The 23,099-nt window shown below is 40.3% G+C and overlaps 1 protein-coding gene across 1 annotated transcript in view; it reads right to left on the reverse strand.

Annotated features, from left to right (window-relative positions):
- LOC126456073 (WD repeat and FYVE domain-containing protein 3) overlaps positions 1-23,099 on the reverse strand; it is a 303,206-nt gene that overhangs the window by 64,456 nt on the left and 215,651 nt on the right. Inside the window, 7 exon segments of the mRNA XM_050091831.1 lie at positions 6,549-6,826; positions 7,252-7,405; positions 7,762-7,894; positions 8,109-8,320; positions 8,477-8,615; positions 9,709-9,825; positions 17,170-17,408. Coding sequence (XP_049947788.1) covers positions 6,549-6,826; positions 7,252-7,405; positions 7,762-7,894; positions 8,109-8,320; positions 8,477-8,615; positions 9,709-9,825; positions 17,170-17,408 — 1,272 coding nt within the window.

Here is a 23,099-nt window from a genome sequence, read left to right on the forward strand (position 1 = left end):
GGGGGGAGGATGTGTGGGACAGATCCTGAATCTAGGTATATTACAGGGATATGAGCCCTGAGGCAAGAGTTGGGAGCAGGAGTTGTGTAGTGATGGACAAGGATATTGTGTACATTTGGTGTCAGCCAAATACCACTGTGATTGCATGGGAAGGATAGGGGGTAGGACATTCCTCATTTCAGAGCATGATGAGAGGTAGTCAAAACCCCTGGCAGAAAATGTGACCCAGTTGCTCCAGGTCTGGATAGCACTGAGTCATGAGGAGAACGCTCCTCTGTTGCCAGACGGTGGGACTTTGAGAGGTGGGGGGTGACTGGAGAGATAAGGTAAGGATAGTAATTATGGTCAGTGATGGCCTTTGTATGTTTTGAGAGGGCGCGCTCATCAATAAAGATGTGATGGCCACGGATGACTAGGCTGAAGAGAAGGAACTGTTTGGGATGGAATGGATGGCAACTGTCAGAGCGGAGGTTGAAGAATGTGGCTTGTTGGGTTGAGGAGGACCAGGTGAAGAAAATGGAGGAGAAGGTGTTGAGATTCTGGAGGAATGTGAGGATGTCCTCACACTTGATTCAGATCACAAAGATGTTGTAGATGCCTAATCAGAGGCAGGGCTACCTGTGAAATCATTCATGTGATTTACAAGCTAAGCTGCAACCACTGTGCTGCATTCTATGTCATGACAACCAACAAGCTGTCTATCTGCTTGAACAGCCACCAACAAACTGTGGCCAAAAAACAGCTTGACTACCCATTGCTGAGCATGCTGCCCAAAACAATGTTCCTCATTTTAATGACTGCTTCACAGCCAGTGACATCTGGATCCTTCCTACCAACAATAGCTTTTCTGAACTGTGCAGGCTGGAGCTGTCCCTGCAGTATATCATACTTTCCTGTGACACTCCTGGCCTACACTGACATTAGTCATTTCCTCAACCCATGTATCCTCTTCCCTTTTGTTCGCACTCCAGCACTACATAGTGTCCCCCCACCATCCTCATCTAAAGCATCATTTTACTGTTCCCCATCCCTCTCCTGCTACCCCCTCCCCACCCCAGCCTCCTCCTTACTTCCACCACCCAGACTGCTTCTCCTGTCATGCGATGCTGCTAGCAGTCTGGGCTCGACAGCCATAGACTGGTCATGCGTGTTAGTTGTGCACGCACATGCAGGCATGTGTTGTTTAATTCCATTGAAGGCTTCTTTGGCCGAACACTTACTTGTTTGACAGTCTTTTTGTTGTGCCTGTCTGCAATGCAACATCTCTGCTATTTGTTGAGTAGAAACTATCCTTTTCATAATATCATTGCTATTCTGTCCTGGGTTTTCCACTGTTTGAGCAACCTAATTGTCATATATTTCTTCTTCTTAAACTGAGGTAAAGTGGCTTAATTGTCAAAAAGTCCAGGATATCATAATATTATTTGGGCTCTGTAACTGCTTGAGATAAAATGCACAAATCAGCTAATTTGATGTCAGTATTAAAGGCACGGATATCCCAATCAGTAGATGTCAATTTTAAATTGCCTCTTATTATCATGGCACGACTGACAAAAATTACACATCTACTGCTGTCCTGTTTCTCTTTGCTGCATTTATTCACTTCATCATTCAACAAAAGTGGCCAATAACAGTGACCATTTACAATTTCAGATCTTTCACTTTCACCCAGATTACTTCACATTCTGAGAAATTAACTATTTCACTAGATTTGATACAGGTTTTGTCAACAGTAAATGTGTCACCTGCATTGGCACCAAAAATATGTTTCTGACAATAGCAGTCAGGATTTAAGTTTTTACAGTCAATTATATATTTTTAGTGAGATTTTCATTCCCAGTGCTAGACAACTACTACTACTACTGTTAATCATTGACAATAATTATGAGATCTTATTCTGCATGCTCTGACAAAAAATGGTTCAAATGGCTCTGAGCACTATGGGACTTAACATCTGTGGTCATCAGTCCCCTAGAACTTAGAACTACTTAAACCTAACTAACCTAAGGACATCACACACATCCAAGCCCGAGGCAGGATTCGAACCTGCGACCATAGCAGTCCCGCGGTTCTGGACTGAGCGCCTAGAACCGCTAGACCACCGCGGCTGGCACATGCTCTGACAGTTGACTAATATTTAATTTAAATTCTTTGTATGACCTAGTAAGACATACTTTTCTCTCTGCAACACATAATCTACAAGGTCAATATTTAGTAGCTCTACAGTAATTGAAATCTAACCAAAACCACATGTGCACACCATCCATACTTTGCAACTCAGCTGCTGCTTTGTGTGTGCAGCCACTCCCACCTCAAATCAGAGAAGCACCACAGTCCTCAGCCTTATTGTGCAGATCATTCTATCAGAATGGAGTTAAATAAAAATCACTTGCAATGATCAGGATATCACAGCAGCATACCATGTCAAGTTCTGGTGCCTGAATCTTGATAAAATTTAAACTGGTTTGTACACATAGACTACTTAGCAAATATGAATATCTTGGCATTTTCAGTGTGTATTTTGTCAACTGACACAAACACAGACACCGGAAAGATAATCTATAATTTCTACTTCAAGTCAGTTATTTGTTATGGTATAATCCTCTGGGCAAACACAGAATATGCCATGAGGCTCCTAGTATTACAAAAGAAAATAATTAGGACCATCTATGTTGCGAAATAATGGGTACCCTGTCAACCACTGTTAAAAACTTTAAGAACACTATCCGTTACCTCCCTTTACATACGTAAGGTGTTGATTTTCTTTTACAAAAACACACACACACACTTGATATTTTGTTTCCATTTCCATCACAACTACTGCACAAGAGAGGATTTTAGACTTCTGACGCACTGTTTAAAACTGGATATGTGCTTAAAAATTTACAATAAAATAAATAGCAGTAATACATTTAACACTGAGCTTGGTTCACTGAAAAGACTGCTCTTTACTCTTCTGATGGAAGAGTGTTATTCTGTTGAATAATCCCTTAAGGATAATGAGGACAGTTTATTTTTTTGTGTACTGAAAACTGAAAAAAATATAAGATCCAAAATAGAAATAATCAGAATGATACAAAATTATTACAAAATTCCTGAGAAAACAGGATTACGTGTTAATGAAGAAAAGACAGAATATCTGGTCATATGTAAGAAAATCTGACATAATGTACATTTGGCTGCTTATGGATTCACTTTCAGGATAGTTGACTCGGCTACACAGGGAGCCTTTTTAGTAACAACAATACAATGGATACAGAAACAGATACCCATCTAGCAACAGCAAACAAAACACTTTTTAGTTTTAGTAAAATCTTAAAGAAAAGAGCACTTACTACTAACTTCAGGTGCCCTTACACCTGTTGTAACAGTAAAATTACACAGATCTGAAAAATCAATACTTAAAAAGGAAGAAGAAGAAGAAGAAGAAGAAGAAGAAGAAGAACTGTTAATACTTAACAGAGCTGTACAAATGCCATAATACTGTCAAACTGCTAAAGAAGAGAAGGTTGAATTGAGCAGGCCTACAGAAAGAATTACAGAGAAAAAGCTACCTAGAACAGCCTTTTGCACAACAGTAGATGAAATGAAGTAGAACAACAAGAATTAGCTGGTGAGACAATCTCTACATCTACATCTGTATTCTGCAAATCACTGTGAAGTGCACTGCACAAGGTTATGTCCAATTGTACTAGTTACTAGGGTTTCTTCTCCTTCCATTCATGTATAGAGTCTTGGAAGAACGATTGTTTGAATGCCTCTGTGCATGCTGCAATTTTACATTCCTAGAGTCATCGTTTAAAGGCAGTTCTTGAAACTTTGTAAGCAAGCTCTCTCAGGGTAGTTTACGTCTATCTTCAAGAGTCTTCCAGTTCAGTTTCTTCAACATCTCCGTGAAACTCTCCTATGAGTCAAAAAACATGTGACCATTCGTGCTGCCACACTCTGCATAACCATTCATGATGCCACACTCTGCACACATTCAATATACACTGTTAGTCCTATTTGGTACAGAACCCATATATTTGAGCAGTATTCTACAATGGATTGCACAAGTGATTTGTAAGCAATCTCCTTTGTAGACTAATTGCATTTCCCCAGCATTCTACCAATAAACCCACCTACCACTTGCTTTAGCCACAACTGAGCCTATGTGATCATTCTGCTTCATATCCTTGCAAAGTGTTACACCAAGGTGTTTGTTTGAGTTGGTTGACTACGGGGAGGGGATCAAACAGCGAGGTCATCAGTTCCATTAGATTAGGGAAGGATGAGGAGGAAGTTGGCCACGCCTTTTCAAAGGAACCATTCCAGCATTTGCCTGAAGTGATTTAGGTAAATCATGGAAAACCTGAATTAGGAAAGCTGGACGCGAGTTTGAACCATTGTTCTCCATAATGCAACTCCAGTGTGCTAACTACTGTGCCACCTCACTCAGTGTTTGAGTTGGTCAATGCAAACTGTGACTCACTGATGTTATAGTCATAGAATACTATTTTTCGTTTTGTGGAGTGCACACTCTTATATTTTGGAGCATTTAAAGGAAGCTGCCTACCTCTGCCCCACTTTGAAATCTTATCACAATATGACTAAATATTTAGGTAGCTTCTTTCAGATGGTACTACATTGTAACTGCATCATCTGCAAAAAGTCTAAGGTTACAACTAATATTGCCCACAACAGCATTAATATACAACATTAACAACAACAACAACAACACACTTCCCTGGGGCATGTGCAAAGTTACTTCTACATCTGATGACTCTCCATCCAAGATAATATACTGCATCCTCATCGCCAAAAAATCCTCAATCAAGTCACCAATTTGGCTTAATACGCCATAAGACTGTGCTTTTGACAGTAAGTGTAGATGTGGTATTGAGTCAAATGCTTTTCAGAAATCAAGATATACTGCGTCTACCTAACTGACTGGATGCAATGGTTTCAATATGTCATGTAAGGACAGTGTGAGATAGGTTTTGCATGATCGATGTTTTCGAAATTCTTGCTGTCTGGCATGGAGGAGGTCATTCTAGTTGACATACATCATTATGTTTGAGCTCAGAATATGTTCTAAGATTCTGTAAAAAATCAATGTCAAGGATATTAGTGACAGTGTCCAACTACTGGTCACAGTTTTTCGTGCGAGTGATTTATGATAGATCACAGTTAGAAAAGTGGCTAACTCATTCACAAATTCAGTATAGAATCTGATCGGGATTCTATTGGGCCCTACAGCTTTGTTCAATTTCAATGATTTCAGCTGTTTCTTAACACCACTGACACTAACACTTACTTCACTCATCTTTTCAGTGGTATGAGGATTAAATTGATGCAATTCTCTGGTATGATGCAGTGAGGATGAATATCAACAGGAAATGGACAAACAGTGCACTTGAAACAAAGAAATGGAAAAGGCTTGTAGAGCAGGCATGTGGTTGATGAGGCTCTTACCACATATAAAGTAAAGAAAGAAAGAAAGAAAGAAAGAAAGAAAGAAAGGAAGTGCACTGAAATCTATAGCAGGTATTTGAATCTTAATGTGGACACGGGAGTCATTGTTTGAATGGTTGTGTGTGTAAATGTATGTACTATTGCTGGAGAAAGAACCAGTACTCCAAATCTAGTGTGAATATTGCTTTCTGTTATGTGTTCCCTTGCTCCACACAGTGATTCACTGTAGGCAAGATGTCATCTTTCCTCTATTTTAAATATTTCTCCAGCCAGGAATTTCCATTATTATAGGAAGGTACGCATCTCAGAAACGTATGTAAAATAGTGAAAACTTTTGGATTTCTCCTAAAAAATTTTCTTATTGTAAAATTTAACATGTCTCTTATACATCAAATTATTTGAAAATTGTATGGAACGAGATAAGTCACATTTCACCCTTTAAAATGAGACAGGTAACATATTATGCTTCCTTCGACATACATCTCACGAAATGACCATGACAGGAAAATCTGTGGAAATGGAACTCACATGTAGGTTTACTGAGTCAACCTTCCCATACTCTACTTGTGAGTGGTGCAGAAAAGAGGGGTGTGGAGAGGGGAATGTGTGAATACTGTAATAACAGAAGTTCCCTCCACCATCCCACATAATTTACTGTTTGTCCACAATAGTAAAAAAGCCTTTTACTTTTGTTGCCAGTAGCAGTGAAACTTGACAATAGCTGAGAGAAACTCATTTGTGTACAAGCATTGGAAATGTTTCCACATGTGTCGCCTCTGCTTTCGTACAAAACATGGGTAACAGTGCCAGCAGTGCGGGAAGGACTTGGTCCTCACCGTTCCTCTTCCTGGGGCACTACTTATGAGTGGTAAGACATGCCTCCTGCCATTCCTGACTGCCACCCCATAAAGACTCTTCATACCATGGGCAAAAAGTAGTTTGCAGAAAGCACTAATAAAATTTTTGTTTAAAAGTTTGTGCAACAACTATAAAATTATGTATAGGTTGTACACTGACAATGTTTTATCAAATGTCGGTATGAACTTATTCAAATTGCCAGCCAAATGCCAAATTGTCTGGTTTATATGATATACAGACTTGTTTATAAGAACTAATGGAGAAGTGTACAAAACTGACTTGTAAATGTCAACGTTTCCTTCATAGAAGAGATGGTGGAACACATTAACAGCCTCAACAGCAGCCTGTCCTTGCTGCTTGCATCCAAATATCAGGTCAATCCACTCGTGCAGATGCTGCGACACGTAGTCGCACTCAAGTGCCAGCCGGTGCACCCGTATGAACTCTCTCGGATCTTCCTTGGCCCAAGGTGGCAACACTACGTCACCCAACTGAACACCATTCTGCTTACAACCTGTAAACAGTAAAATATTCACGTAATGTTAGAGATTGCTTTTTTTTTTTTTTTTTTTTAATGGCACACACCCAGTAACACAAAACAGCTGTTTTTGGTGAATATTTTCCACTGAATGTAATAATAAACATAAATTACAGATTGCACATAGTAAGGGAAAAAGAAATGTTATTTAACATGCTTTATTGCAGCTACCACCAATTTAAAAAAAAATGCATGCACATGAAATCCCACAAGTACACACTACACAGGGTTATGGAAAACTGGTGGTTCACAAAGAGACCAAGTGCATTTTGAAGTAACTTATAAAGCATAAAGAGAAAAGCTGTACCAGAGATGATGGAGCAAGCCTGGTAACCTAATAGAGAAGAAATTTAGATGACTATGGAACATATGGAGAGAAAAGTTTAAGCAATCATTCTCACCTAAATCGAAGTTATTTGAATTACAAAGGAACTCTGGGAGATAGAAAAACTCAGGTATCAGTTCTTTAACATCTGCCATATTATGTTTCGACGCTGATAACCATGCTTCTCGTACTGAGTGGAACATGCGATCAGCCAAATCAAAATGTCCTCCCTGTGGTAAAATACAATTTATGTCAAGAAAATATCAGTAAGTAATACAAAATACAACACTTAATTATTTTCATAAACAATTACTTTTAGAGAGCTTAACATTTTTAAGTTTACAAGCCATTCTGAAACACTTAACGTCCATCTTGTTGCTAAACTTCAGGTTTCCCAATAACAATAAAATCCACTACAACATACTACAATACTGATCTCTCTGTGCCATTTGCAAATCATATACCTCATCATATAGCTCTAATCAACAGGACATAGTTTAAAAAACAGTTATATTGAAATCGTTGTGACACGAGTGACTATTTCTCAAATTATTAGCAGTATACCTTTTAATAACATGAAGCTCACCTGCAAACGAAGGAAATGCTGAGTGAAAGGTTCCATTCTCACAAGATAAGAGCACACAATCATGGCTGACGAATAATGAGTGCCATAATGATAAGGTGGAGTCTCACCATGAGGATCGTCCCATTCCTTATACCTAGGAAAGTAAAATGTCATAGATTGGATCATAGATAACATGATTCCTTCAAACATCTTGACCTTTTTTTGCACTTGTTTTGCTTTATGAGGCACAGAATGGGAAATTTGGACAAGATAAGCCTCATTTTAAATCAGCTTTATGGAATGTGTGAGGGGGGGGGGACATGGAATATAAATACATAAAATCCTAGAACTATAAAAAAAAAATTTACCTTTTTTTGAACTGTTCCAATCTCTCTGGACTTTGTGCTCCCATCGGCTTTGTGAAATCCCTGAAAGTTTGCGAGTCAGTCAGATCTAACTCTTCACTCTCATAGTCAGCTAGTATCCACGGGAATACAGGGTACTGCATTAGATCATTATATGATCTGCCAGCTAAAGTATTCAGATGCATCAGGTACTGGAAATTGGAGATTTCACCACGCTGGAAAAAAAGCAGTGTTTCAGGACTGATGATCAAATTTGAGAAGGAAAAGTCTATAATATTATAAAAATGAGGAATAAAACATGAGCATTAATAATATGAATAAAATGTTTATATCATTCCATATGAAATTAAGTTTAACTGTGAGCAAATTACCACCCATCTCTGTGTGACAGATGTCTCTCCGATTAGAGTTGAAAGTAACCCTGCCCCTTGTTCCACATTTGCCGTTCTCTTTTGACCAGCTACAGATTGCTGCGCACTATCTGCGATGGCTGTGGCAAATGTCATAAACCTGCAAAAGTGATTTTTTTGCTATTTTTACAGAAAAAAAGAGTTTATACCAAAATGCAAGGAACTAACATCTAAAATGTTCAAAAAAGGATTATGTTGAATTCTGTAGAGGTATTATGGACAAATAAATATTGTTGTCATCATCATCATCATCAGAACTGAAATTCAATCTAATCTTCCTGGTTTTGATTTCGTATGATATTTAAAATAACTGTTGCCACAACACATGATTAGGTGGCCTGCAAGCTTAAATAAGCATGGGAAACCAAAGGTTGACCATGCCTGCTTTAGAGGGACATTCTCTGTTCATTTTGCTGTGTCATTCGTCATTCATCAGTAATTACATCTACACTAAAGTCAGCATATGTAACTACTTTCTTCTGCAGTTTTTCTGTTTTTAATTTACCTATTAGCACTTCACATGTACAATTGAAAATATTAAACAATAACTGCTATTTTCTCTGCACAATCATTCTCAGTGGTTAACACATATCAATTGATCATGATGATGAAACTAATGTGAAAAAGAATTTGGAATTATGTGGATCTAGGAATAGTTGAAAAATATGTGCAATACTACTATGATTCAATATGTGGAGACAAGAGTTAAAGATAAACACAGAATTATGAAGTTTTAATATCTGCCACCAGCTTCCTAGTATTAGTAGGTGGAACATACTGTCTCCAGGGGATATCTATTCACTACATCTCATGAAAGCTTGACTGATAATATATGTAGAGAACAGTCAATTTTTCAACAACGTTTTCAAAATTACTAGCATGGAAAGCAATTTCATTTTCCTGCTTAAATTTTTTCATTCTGAAACTTCTACATGATGATCTACATGATGCCTTTTGCAAAGAATATGTGACACAAACTTAAAGCAGTTGAGTGATCAGTTTACAATACTGTTACTACTTTAACCTCCATCTATAAAATTAATATATATAAAAACATTCTGCACCTCTTTCATTTGGAAATATCTAAATACACATTTTTGGTAATATGTATTACTGTATTAGTTACATTGAGCACAAATATTCTGTAATTAATAAGATATGTTATAATAAACTAAATTTAAACATGATATTACCTCTGATACACCTTGTTACGCTGCTTTTTTTGAAATGCAAGTAAGTAATTGCGGCCATCTCCAGAAAACACTTCAAGAGCCATAGGTTGGAGAAGATAGCGCCTTTTATGAACTTCCCTGAAACAATGTTGCAATTTAATGAAATTGCTCAGCCAGGGATCACATAAAAGTTACGATTATCATTGATATAAAAGGTTATGACCTACAGCTACTATGAAGGTAGATACGTCCAGCAACGTAAGCTTTCACCTGCTACATCATACATCAAATATGTTCACAAATAAAAGCCACTACACCTCACAAAACCTTGTTATTCTATACAGAGTTCTGAACCATCTTGAAAACTAGCAGCTAGAATGAGTCCAACCATGTGATCTATCAACACACAACCAGCATAGGTTCAGAAAAAAACATTCGTGTGAAATGCAGCGGCTCTTGATTCATGTGAAGTAATGAGTGCTATTGATAAGGGCTCTACAACTGATACTGAATTTTTAGATTTCCAGAAGGCTTGTGATGTACTGCACAAGTGGCTAATCAATTTGCAAGTGCATGGAGTTCAGTCTCAGTTGTGTGATTGGATTCAGACTTTCTATCAGAAAGGTCACAATTAGTAGTAACTGAAAGAAAGCATCTACTGAAATGAAAGTTAGAATAACAGTTCTCTGAGGAAGCACTATAGGCTCTCCATGTTTTTAATCTAGACAAACAATTTACGAGACAATCTGAGCAGTTCTCTTATACTTTTATAACTGAAGTAATTAGAAGATGAATACAAATGAGAAAATGATTTAGACAAGAGGTCATCATTTAAAAAAGTGGCAATAGACCATGAAATATAGGAAATGAGAGATAAGATACACAAGTGCTAAAAAAAAATTTTCAACAATATCATGAGAAGGAAAGTTGCTACTCACCATATAGAGGAGACGCTGAGTCGCAGATAGGCACAACGAAAACTGCGGTTTCAGTTGCCTGGGACTGCAGCCCTGTGTGTGTGTGTGTGTGTGTGTGTGTGTGTGTGTGTGTGTGTGTGTGTGTGTATTGTTGACAAAGGCTATTGGCTGAAAGCTTTATGTGTGAAAATCTTTTTGTTGTGCCTCTCTGCGAATCAGCTTCTCCCCTATATGGTGAGTAGCAACTTTCCTTCTCATAATATTGTTACATTCCATCCTGGATTTTCCATTGTTTGAAAAAAAAATTTTTCTTTACATGATAAATTTAAATTTCAAAGTTGTCACTTGGACTAAATACATAAGGGTTACTATTATGAATAATCTACAACGTAATCATCACATGTGGTGGGGAAGGTGAACCAAAGACTGTGTTATGCTGCTGAACACTTAGAGAGATGCCACAGTGGGCTGTGATGGCAACCACTAAAATAAGTGGGCAGGCAGCATTTTTCAATGTTTCTAAGTGTTAATTTTCCTCACATGCTATCTGAGAGTGACACGGTCAAGAAATACAGTATTCTGAAAATGGTTCTTCCACGTCAGTTGTAGAGTAATCATGTAGATTTAAATGACACAGCCTCTATGGCAAAACTGTTGAAACACTGTGAACCTCTGAACAATATTTCTACCAATCTCTGGCAATTTCTTGAATGGGAGAAGATCGGGAATCACCTATACAAAATCCAGAGTTTGTTCTCACAAACACTTTCACATTCCAATTTCCCATCTACCTTATAGAGACATTTGCTGTCAAATAACTGGAGAAGTACACACAGCATGATCATACAGAGATGTCAAACCTATTGTTCTCTTGTTTCTACTTTGAAATACCACTATCCACTCCAACATCCTTTAAACTTGTTCAGTTAGTTATGTTTTCCACAGATCATTTGCAAGTTTCTTATCAAAATTATGGAGAACAGGATAATTTGATTTCAAATAATGGCTACATGCCGGCTATTTACAGGTTACTATGTGACAAAATAAGCGGTTTAGCCAGTCTTTATAGAGTGTTAGATGGAGATGTGTGGTGGAGAGCCAGTTAGTTGTGTGTGGCAAGGCTGAGTGAATTGGGAATGTTGGACAGGGCCACAGCACGAGCAAAGTGGCTGAAGACTGGCTTGTCCACAGACAGGGCACGGCACCGGGCAAAGCCCAAGGCTAACACGCTTGGCAACGAAGGAGGTGAATGCCAACATTGCCTGGCAGCTGAGTGCGTTAAATTAAAAGTATTGTGTACCTACTAAAATTGCCAAAACTGCCTACTGCTGAGATACAGAAAATATAAGGACATTTTTGGAATTAGCGGAAGCCCCAAATGCAATAAAATTATTAGCATATTTATACGTCATCTTGTTTAGAGGTCATTAAAGTTTAAATGTTTATTTATTTATGATGCATAATAATCATTAGAAGACATCTTATTAACACATACAATACACCAACAAATAGGTCGTGACATCAGTTGCAGGATGAGCTAGCTCGCTGTGCAATATCAATGAAAAGAAATTGTTGAATTATTTATAATTTTAATTAAACTTTAATAAAATGGAATTCTGCACACAAACACGTATTTAGTGTCAGCATGTTGACACAGCAGTCGGGTCTACGCTGTAATGATTTATGTAAATATATGACTTGTTATGTTTGTAAAAAAAACATTAAGAATGTGCTGAGTCTTGTAGTGCCACAGTGATGAGTAGAACACAGACATGTATTTGAGTAGCTTCTGTGATTTCCTGTCTGAATAGAAGTAAAATAATAAATTAAAAACATAAAATATAGATATTAGTTATGGGATAAGACACAAATATAAAAGGTAGTTTTAAGAACATGTGTATTAAAATTTTATAATTTATACAAAAGAGTGTTAAGTGTATAAGGGGCGTTCAGAAAGAAACGAGCTGGAGGCGTAATTACTGAAACTAGTACCTGTATGTTTGAAGTATTGGCCCTGCCTATTGAGACACTTGTCCCACCGTGACACAAGGAGGTGGTGACTGTCTCATAAAATTCCCAGGGCTGCGATGTTAACCAGTTCCGCACATACAGCTGGACGTTGTCGTCAGAGGTGAATCGTTTGCCCCTCAGAGCCTTTTTAAGGGGACCAAGGTGGTCCCCTACTGATTCACCTCCTGCAGCGAAGGAAAACAGTGAATGCCAAACATTACTTGCAAACCTTGACCACCCTTTGCCAAGCGTTCAAATCAAAACAACCAGGCAATCTCACCTGTGGGATCATTCTGTTCCACGACAATGCAAAGCCTCATACAGCCAACACAGTCGCAGCACTCCAGCAGAAATTCAAATGGGAGGTTCTCAGTCACCCTCCATACAATCCGGACTCTCTCTCTGTGATTATGCCATTTTTGATCCCCTTAAAAAGGCTCTGAGGGGCAAACGATTCACCTCTGATGACGACATCCAGCTGTATGTGCAGAACTGGTTAACATCGCAGCCCCAGGAATTTTATGAGACAGTCATTCACAGCCTTATGTCACAGTGGGACAAGTGTCTCGACAGCCAGGGTCAATACTTCTAACATATAGGTACTGGTTTCTTTAATTATGCCTCTGGATAATTTTTAACGCTCCTTATATTTCTGATAAGGTGGGCCAAGCAAAGTAACAGACATGACTGCAGTAGGTGGTCATGTGACCAAGCTCTGGAGTAGGCAAGCAGAAGAGCTTTGTTGTCTTTTTGTTGCTTTGGTTGCAGAAGTGAAGATGGGCTTCTGATCTTTGTTGTTGGAACAGCAGAGGTCTTTTTAAATGAGTTTCAGTGGAACTTTGAGAACCTTGCAACATGTTGAAATTGTTACATGTGCTACAAACTCTGACATTCATTAGTATTTGGAACTTCTCATTTGGTGCTCTGCACGACACACTGAATCATTTATCTGCTGCAGGTTTATTTAGAAACATATGGCCACCTTTTCATACTCGATTTGTCTGATTCTTTACCTGCAAGTGAAATTACAAGTTGAATTTAAACCAACCAATTAAACTACTTCAATATCCTTTGGGATACTACACCTCATTTCATTAGCAATAATTCTGATTTAATATATTTGGAAACACTTGCCTAATTCTATAAAATTATGCTGATTATTACACAAAGCCACATCAATGCTCAATTGTTTGGACCAAAAGGCAGCCACACACCATCGACCATTAGATGCAGTCATGTCAAAGTTATTCTAGGTCGCGCACTTGTACAATCATTATAGGTTGGTACTGACAGGGCCACAGTGATCATGCTGTTGGTTCACTTGTTAGAAGGTAGACAGTGAACTCAAGTCTAAATAGTACACAGGCTTAACATATTGGTCCTAAATACAACTCACATAACTAGTAGTAAAACTAATGATTTAAGATTCACATGGTACCAGTTTTTGAACAAAAATTCATCTAACCCACACTACTTTCAATCACCTGATGTTAACTCTCACTCTGCACAAAACAAAGAACATAAAACTAGAATCAGTTTTGGTACCCTATCCTCCAAAAACATGCAAAGGTCTCAGTCCTCTCCAAAGATCTCTCCTTTGGCTCCTCATACAGTTTAAATTTTAACTTACAGAAGATTCACTTTCCTTCATGCTAACTTATCAGAGCTAAGCTAAAGAGAAGTTCAAAAATTGTCTCACTTGTTTCATACAGCCATCCAAATGAGACACTCCTCCACTCCCACAAAATAACCCCCAGCAAACCATCCATAAATTCATCACCTTCAACCTTGCTCCAGCTTTGTTGCTTACATTTTTATTTTTTTGTACCATTCACTTGACCACTGAAAGAGCTGTCATTCACAGTCTTGTATAGATCCTGACCTAATCATCTCACTGTACACAAAAGTTTCAAGACTTTTACAATTAACCTGGGAGAAAATCACTTCCAGCTGTTCAACACTTGCATCCAGAAGTCTTGCTATAGTGATCCAAAAAATTCTAGCTTGATCTCCAATGCTTCCTCTTCATTCCTCCAGAATCTCAATATCCTCTCTTCAACTTGTTCACTTGCACTTGGTGGAACTCCCTTCTTGAATACTGACTTCAATATTTATTCCTTCATAAAAATCACTGTCTATATTAAACCAACCAATAATGTCTCCACTGTGATAGCACCCCACCCCATTCCATTCCAAAGTGTTTTACACCTACAGGTACTTATGCATGCTGCATCTGCTGTGACAAACATTCCAAATACGCTGAAAATCTTTTCAAGACTAATGGAGACAGGCACCTGAATCTGGTTCATAGCACAAAAGATCTCCGATGTCCGCATCAGAACTAATCCTTATGGAAGTACTATTCTGCCATACATCAAATTTAAGATAAAACTTGTCCAGAGTTATGGGAATCCTGGTCTTGATGACTTGGCTCAACAAGTCATATTCCAGCAAATTGGTTAGATGAATGAGTAGCTGGTGTATCCAAACAATACTTTGTACTCACTAAAATTCACTACCATTAGAAGCAGACTATCTGTGAAAGCAGCCACCTCAAACACCAACCACAAGCACTGAACAATATTATATGCAGGCATTATCATAACTCAAATGGCTGCCATATCAAAGCCCACAACTTAACTGTAGCCATTTCGTAATGAGATAAATTTCACAAACCATATACCATTCAAATTGATCCCGTTACAACATACACACAATTGCAGTGCTGGCAAAAGTAGTTGTAAAAAGTACATTAAAATTTAATATTTTGTACTTTTCCTCGTTTATTTAAGAATGAACTTTAGTCTAGGCCAATGGTTCTGGACATGAGGGTAATTATCCTCCTGAGGGATAAAATGTAATCTTCTGAGGGGCAAAAACAAAAGGCTTGAACAGTCTTTTGGTCACAAGACTAAATTATTTTTAAAAATCATTACTATTATCACTATTCTGTAAGACTGTATTACTGACTAAATAAGTTACCAATACTATACCACAGAAGAAAGTTGCTACTCACCATATAACGAAGATGCTGAGTCGTGATAGGCACAATAAAAAGATTCACACAATTAAAGCTTTCGGCCATTAAGGCCTTTGTCAGCAGTAGACACACACACACACACACACACACACACACACACACACACACACACACACACACACACCTGCAGTCTCAGAGAGCTGAACCACACTGCCTCTCTGAGACTGCAGGTGCAGGTGTGTGTGTGTGTGTGTGTGTGTGTGTGTGTGTGTGTGTGTGTGTGTGTGTGTATACTGCTGACCTGCTAACAAAGGCCTTAATGGCCGAAAGCTTTAATTGTGTGAATCTTTTTATTGTGCCTATCGCGACCCAGCATCTTCGCTATATGGTGAGTAGCAACTTTCCTTCTCTGGTATTGTTACATTCCATCCTGGATTTTCCATTGTTTGATTATTACCAATACTATATTTATTTTTCAAATGCTAGCATTAATGTGTGACACAGTGAGCTCGATGTTACAACTTGTGAAACAAAGGAATGATGATCATCTGCATATTGTCCACCCGCAGCACATGTACTTTGCATAATACATCTATGAACGTAAAATTGAAACCTATACATCACATATACTCCAATATCTCATGAAAAGTTAGGCACTGATGCTGATGATGGCAGGGAGGGGAACCTAAAATTTTATTTGGGCTCAGGGGTAATAGTCTCAGGTTTGCAAAATAAACAAACTAAGGGACAGCACAGCACAACACAACAGTAACTATGTAATGGTGTCACACATTAATGCTAGCATTTGAAAAATAAATATAGTATTGGTAATAATCAAACAATGGAAAATCCAGGACGGAATGTAACAATACCAGGGTCTACACTGTATAGTTATTATTATTGTTATTATTATTATTACAAGTGGCAGTAGTAAGACACAAAGTACTGGTAGCCTGAACTATTCCAGTATAGAAGTGTAGAGAGAGAGAGAGAGAGAGAGAGAGAGAGAGAGAGAGAGAGTTAGAAATTAGCAATACCAACTGCCTCATTGACTCATCAGTTACTGATTTCTTACACATTCAGATACTAAATATTATTTATCTTCTGTCATTTTAAAGGTGAAAGGGTTCATAGAAAAGTCCTTTTCATTCTCATATACAGTTAGGCACTGATGCTGATGATGGCAGGGAGGGGAACCTAAAATTTTACTTGGGCTCAGGGGTAATGGTCTCAGAAATGTTGGAAACCATTGGTCCAGGCCTTTTAGAATCCAGGACGAAAACTGACTCTGGGTAGTGACGACTCAAATGTGGTTTACACCAAGAGCTACGGGATTTTACTTCAAGTGGATACTGAATGGATCTGTGAGCCATGCAGAATTTATCAAGGCCATTTCTATCGTACAGCAGGCAACCAGGGGAAATCTGGTGACTTTGGACTATACAAGAACCTGTATAACTCATGCACAATAAGGAGTTGCCATCAGATGCACCCCCATAGATAGTTAGCAAGTGTTAATACAGAGGTAATCAACATGTAGTCTCTAGAAGCATTACAAATAACAATACTTCTCACCTTATATCTTCATAAGCAAATTTTGAACATTGTCTCATAGCTCGTGAGCGTCTCGGACTCCCAGGACTCGGAAGAATTGGATCGTGGTCATGTTCGGGTAGTAATTCTATATCACGTATATCACGTGATCTATCAACAGTGAAGCCATCTATTACATAAAAGTGTTCTTTACCAAACAACAGAACCCCTTCCGTTGTGTCCAGGCCTTGAATACGAGCGCATCTAAACATGTAACTGATCTGCAAAAAAGTAATTAGTCTTTTAGTACCTGTGAATCAACCTTATGATTAAAAGCAAGATCAATAAGTAAAATGGAAAAAATAAACCTTTTTACAATGCATGTAGATATAATGGAAAATGAGAGGTATTAACTGAAGATGCTACATTAATTCTAAATGAACTTTCCACCAGAATAAGTGCCTGATGAAACAAATAGATACTGACTAAACAAAAAGCTTCAAATTCATTGCATAAATATTGGACTGGGCATAGGGTAATCAAGTTTCCTCTTTTAACAGGACAATTTAATCCCTGATTTCATAACAGTTTTAAATAACTGCATAATAACAGACGTCAGTTAGCCCACACAGATAGCCAAGTGCTTTAAAGTGCCTGCTTCTAGGATATGAGGAGGTGCAACCAAATCCGCCTTACAGATTAACGACAAGTGCTGGTGTACCTGCCAGCCCATGTAGGTGAACACCAAGTGGGTCTCCCCATTCTGCCTATGACACATGATGTGCAAATACTTTAAAAAACAATGTCACATCTGACCATAGGATGAACACTAGATGCAGAAAGAAGGGGTACATGTGGATTCCTCCATGGGGGAGAGGGTGCAGGGAAGGGTTCTGGCAGGAGTGTTAAAATACCTTTTTGAGTGGTGGCCCCATTGTAATAATAGCATATATATATATATATATATAAAAAAACAAAGATGATGTGACTTACCAAATGAAAGTGCTGGCAGGTCGACAGACACACAAACAAACGCAAACATACACACAAAATTCAAGCTTTCACAACAAACTGTTGCCTCATCAGGAAAGAGGGAAGGAGAGGGAAAGACGAAAGGATGTGGGTTTTAAGGGAGAGCGTAAGGAGTCATTCCAATCCCGGGAGCGGAAAGACTTACCTTAGGGGGAAAAAAGGACGGGTATACACTCGCACACACACACATATCCATCCACACATATACAGTCACAAGCAGACATATTTAAAGACAAAGAGTTTGGGCAGAGATGTCAGTCGAGGCAGAAGTGCAGAGGCAAAGATGTTGTTGAATGACAGGTGAGGTATGAGTGGCGGCAACTTGAAATTAGCGGAGATTGAGGCCTGGTGGATATATTGAAGAGCAAGTTCCCATCTCCGGAGTTCGGATAGGTTGGTGTTAGTGGGAAGTATCCAGATAACCCGGACGGTGTAACACTGTGCCAAGATGTGCTGGCCGTGCACCAAGGCATGTTTAGCCACAGGGTGATCCTCATTACCAACAAACACTGTCTGCCTGTGTCCATTCATGCGAATGGACAGTTTGTTGCTGGTCATTCCCACATAGAATGCGTCACAGTGCAGGCAGGTCAGTTGGTAGATCACGTGGGTGCTTTCACACGTGGCTCTGCCTTTGATCGTGTACACCTTCCGGGTTACAGGACTGGAGTAGGTGGTGGTGGGAGGGTGCATGGGACAGGTTTTACACCGGGGGCGGTTACAAGGGTAGGAGCAAGAGGGTAGGGAAGGTGGTTTGGGGACTTCATAGGGATGAACTAAGAGGTTACGAAGGTTAGGTGGACGGCGGAAAGACACTCTTGGTGGAGTGGGGAGGATTTCATGAAGGATGGATCTCATTTCTGGGCAGGATTTTAGGAAGTCGTATCCCTGCTGGAGAGCCACATTCAGAATCTGATCCAGTCCCGGAAAGTATCCTGTCACAAGTGGGGCACTTTTGTGGTTCTTCTGTGGGAGGTTCTGGGTTTGAGAGGATGAGGAAGTGGCTCTGGTTATTTGCTTCTGTACCAGGTCGGGAGGGTAGTTGCGGGATGCGAAAGCTGTTGTCAGGTTGTTGGTGTAATGCTTCAGGGATTCCGCCCTTTAACGTGTTTTAGCGGCAACACAACCACCTAACCTTCATGCACATTGCTGTCTACCAACCCAAGTTCACTACAGGATCAACTTAACCAACACTTTTTCGCATTTTTTCATACCAGATCTCCAGTTATTTTCTAGTTCACCCTTATCTCTCCCCATATATTTTTATCTTTCATTTTCATTTCAACCTCATGTTACACTTTCCACCTTCTAATACCATGTCACCCTCACAACACCCCCACAATGACCCCATTAAGTTTTATTTACATTCCCTCCGCAAACATGCCTTCACCCTAGCCAGATTACGCTCGCATATTTTATCTTCTCAGGCTTGTCTGATATTTGGCATAACCCCCAAAGGCCTCACACTTAAAGTTCCCATCTCTGGCTGCAACCCTTCTTTCCATCAGTCCCTATACCAGTTCCAAACTGAACAATCCATTGCCCTCACCCACCTAATCCTTCACCTACACATCAACTCAGCCAATGAACACATCCGTCAACTCCTATCCTTAATAAAAGTCCTCAATCTTTCCTCTCCCACATCCACACCGGCTATTCAGAGCATCCTCCTACAGGCCAACCGCAAATTAGAGCAGCATGCCACCCTTCACCTCAAAAAACTATCCAATCTCCTGGTTTCCCACCTCCGGAAAGGCAACTCACTCACCCTTCACAACCTTTCCAGCAAACCTCAACCACCTCTCATTGCACACAAACCCAGTCTCTCCCATCTACTCAGTCTCCCACTTCCAGCTCCACTCCCTCCAAAACCTCAAAATTCCAAGCAACACAATCTGGCACCACAACACCCTAATTCAGTAGTTAACCTTTCCTCCGAACCTCTCTCCCAATCTGAAACCTTGGTCCTACCCAAAGGCCTCACCTTCAGCCCCACTCCCAGATTCAACCAAACAGCCCTCGTCAAAGATTTACTGTCCTACACTCGTACTCTCTGCTGGAAGTATCACTTTGCCACGAAGAAAAATGATCCTAATCCTACCCCTAATGATCCATCTCCCCAAGACACTATCCAAATTGAACCCTGCCTGGAACAGTTCCGTCCTCCGTCACAGCGGGACCCACCTCCTCTTCCTCAAAATCACCCTCTCCAAACCTTCCAGGAATTTCTGACTTCCAGCCTTGCCTCTCAATCCTTCTTAAAAAACCTTAATCCTACTCCCAACATCACCACTGCTGAAGCCCAGGCTATCCGTGATCTGAAGGCTGACCGGTCCATCGTCATTCTTCCGGCGGACAAGGGTTCCACGACCGTGGTACTTGATCGTCGGGAGTATGCGGCTGAGGGACTGCGTCAGCTTTCAGACAACACCACATACAAAGTTTGCCAAGGTAATCCCATTCCTGATGTCCAGGCGGAGCTTCAGGGAATCCTCAGAACCTTAGGCCCCCTACAAAACCTTTCACCTGACTCCATCAACCTCCTGACCCCACCGACACCCCGCACCCCTACCTTCTACCTTCTTCCCAAAATTCACAAACCCAATCATCCTGGCCGTCCCATTGTAGCTGGTTACCAAGCCCCCACAGAAGGTATCTCTGCCTATGTAGATCAACACCTTCAACCCATTACGTGCAGTCTCCCATCCTTCATCAAAGACACCAACCACTTTCTCGACGCCTGGAATCCTTACCCAATCCGTTACCCCCAGAAACCATCCTTGTAACCATTGATGCCACTTCCTTATACACAAATATCCCGCACGTCCAGGACCTCGCTGCGATGGAGCACTTCCTTTCACGCCGATCACCTGCCACCCAACCTAAAACCTCTTTCCTCATTACCTTAGCTAGCTTCATCCTGACCCACAACTTCTTCACTTTTGAAGGCCAGACATACCAACAATTAAAGGGAACAGCCATGGGTACCAGGATGGCCCCTTCGTACGCCAACCTATTCATGGGTCGCTTAGAGGAAGCCTTCTTGGTTACCCAGGCCTGCCAACCCAAAGTTTGGTACAGATTTATTGATAACATCTTCATGATCTGGACTCACAGTGAAGAAGAACTCCAGAATTTCCTCTCCAACCTCAACTCCTTTGGTTCCATCAGATTCACCTGGTCCTACTCCAAATCCCATGCCACTTTCCTTGATGTTGACCTCCACCTGTCCAATGGCCAGCTTCACACGTCCGTCCACATCAAACCCACCAACAAGCAACAGTACCTCCATTACGACAGCTGCCACCCATTCCACATCAAACGGTCCCTTCCCTACAGCCTATGTCTTCGTGGCAAACGAATCTGCTCCAGTCCGGAATCCCTGAAGCATTACACCAACAACCTGACAACAGCTTTCGCATCCCGCAACTACCCTCCCGACCTGGTACAGAAGCAAATAACCAGAGCCACTTCCTCATCCTCTCAAACCCAGAACCTCCCACAGAAGAACCACAAAAGTGCCCCACTTGTGACAGGATACTTTCCGGGACTGGATCAGATTCTGAATGTGGCTCTCCAGCAGGGATACGACTTCCTAAAATCCTGCCCAGAAATGAGATCCATCCTTCATGAAATCCTCCCCACTCCACCAAGAGTGTCTTTCCGCCGTCCACCTAACCTTCGTAACCTCTTAGTTCATCCCTATGAAGTCCCCAAACCACCTTCCCTACCCTCTGGCTCCTACCCTTGTAACCGCCCCCGGTGTAAAACCTGTCTCATGCTCCCTCCCACCACCACCTACTCCAGTCCTGTAACCCGGAAGGTGTACACGATCAAAGGCAGAGCCACGTGTGAAAGCACCCAAGTGATCTACCAACTGACCTGCCTGCACTGTGACGCATTCTATGTGGGAATGACCAGCAACAAACTGTCCATTCGCATGAATGGACACAGGCAGACAGTGTTTGTTGGTAATGAGGATCACCCTGTGGCTAAACATGCCTTGGTGCACGGCCAGCACATCTTGGCACAGTGTTACACCGTCCGGGTTATCTGGATACTTCCCACTAACACCAACCTATCCGAACTCCGGAGATGGGAACTTGCTCTTCAATATATCCTCTGTTCCCGTTATCCACCAGGCCTCAATCTCCGCTAATTTCAAGTTGCCGCCACTCATACCTCACCTGTCATTCAACAACATCTTTGCCTCTGCACTTCTGCCTCGACTGACATCTCTGCCAAACTCTTTGTCTTTAAATATGTCTGCTTGTGTCTGTATATGTGTGGATGGATATGTGTGTGTGTGCGAGTGTATACCCGTCCTTTTTTCCCCCTAAGGTAAGTCTTTCCGCTCCCGGGATTGGAATGACTCCTTACGCTCTCCCTTAAAACCCACATCCTTTCGTCTTTCCCTCTCCTTCCCTCTTTCCTGATGAGGCAACAGTTTGTTGCGAAAGCTTGAATTTTGTGTGTATGTTTGCGTTTGTTTGTGTGTCTGTCGACCTGCCAGCACTTATGTGTGTGTGTGTGTGTGTGTGTGTGTGTGTGTGTGTGTGTGTGTGGTTGGTTCTCCATTAACGTTAGAGACGTATCATATGAGGACTGACCTGGCACTGGCTGGATATTGTGGGCACCCGAGAGGAAGGAACGGACTTCTGTTAGAGAATTAAGTGAAAGTATTGTCCCCTTACTTCAAGAATAATGCAAATCAATTAAATTTTTAAGTGCTTCATTCAATAAACAACAAAACAGAGATTTGCTTTTAAAGGCGAAACAAAAACTGAAACATTGAAACTAACAAAACTGTAGTTGCGCCTCAATTTTCTTTTTCTTCTTCTTCCTTCTTCTTTTCTTTGCCTATTTAATTCTCTCGCCATTTGATGAGAACTTTACATGATCAAATTTTAATAATTTAAAGAATAAAATATACAATATTT

The sequence above is a fragment of the Schistocerca serialis genome, chromosome 1, assembly GCF_023864345.2.
Source record: "Schistocerca serialis cubense isolate TAMUIC-IGC-003099 chromosome 1, iqSchSeri2.2, whole genome shotgun sequence".
In the NCBI taxonomy this organism is placed as follows: Eukaryota; Metazoa; Arthropoda; class Insecta; order Orthoptera; family Acrididae; genus Schistocerca; species Schistocerca serialis.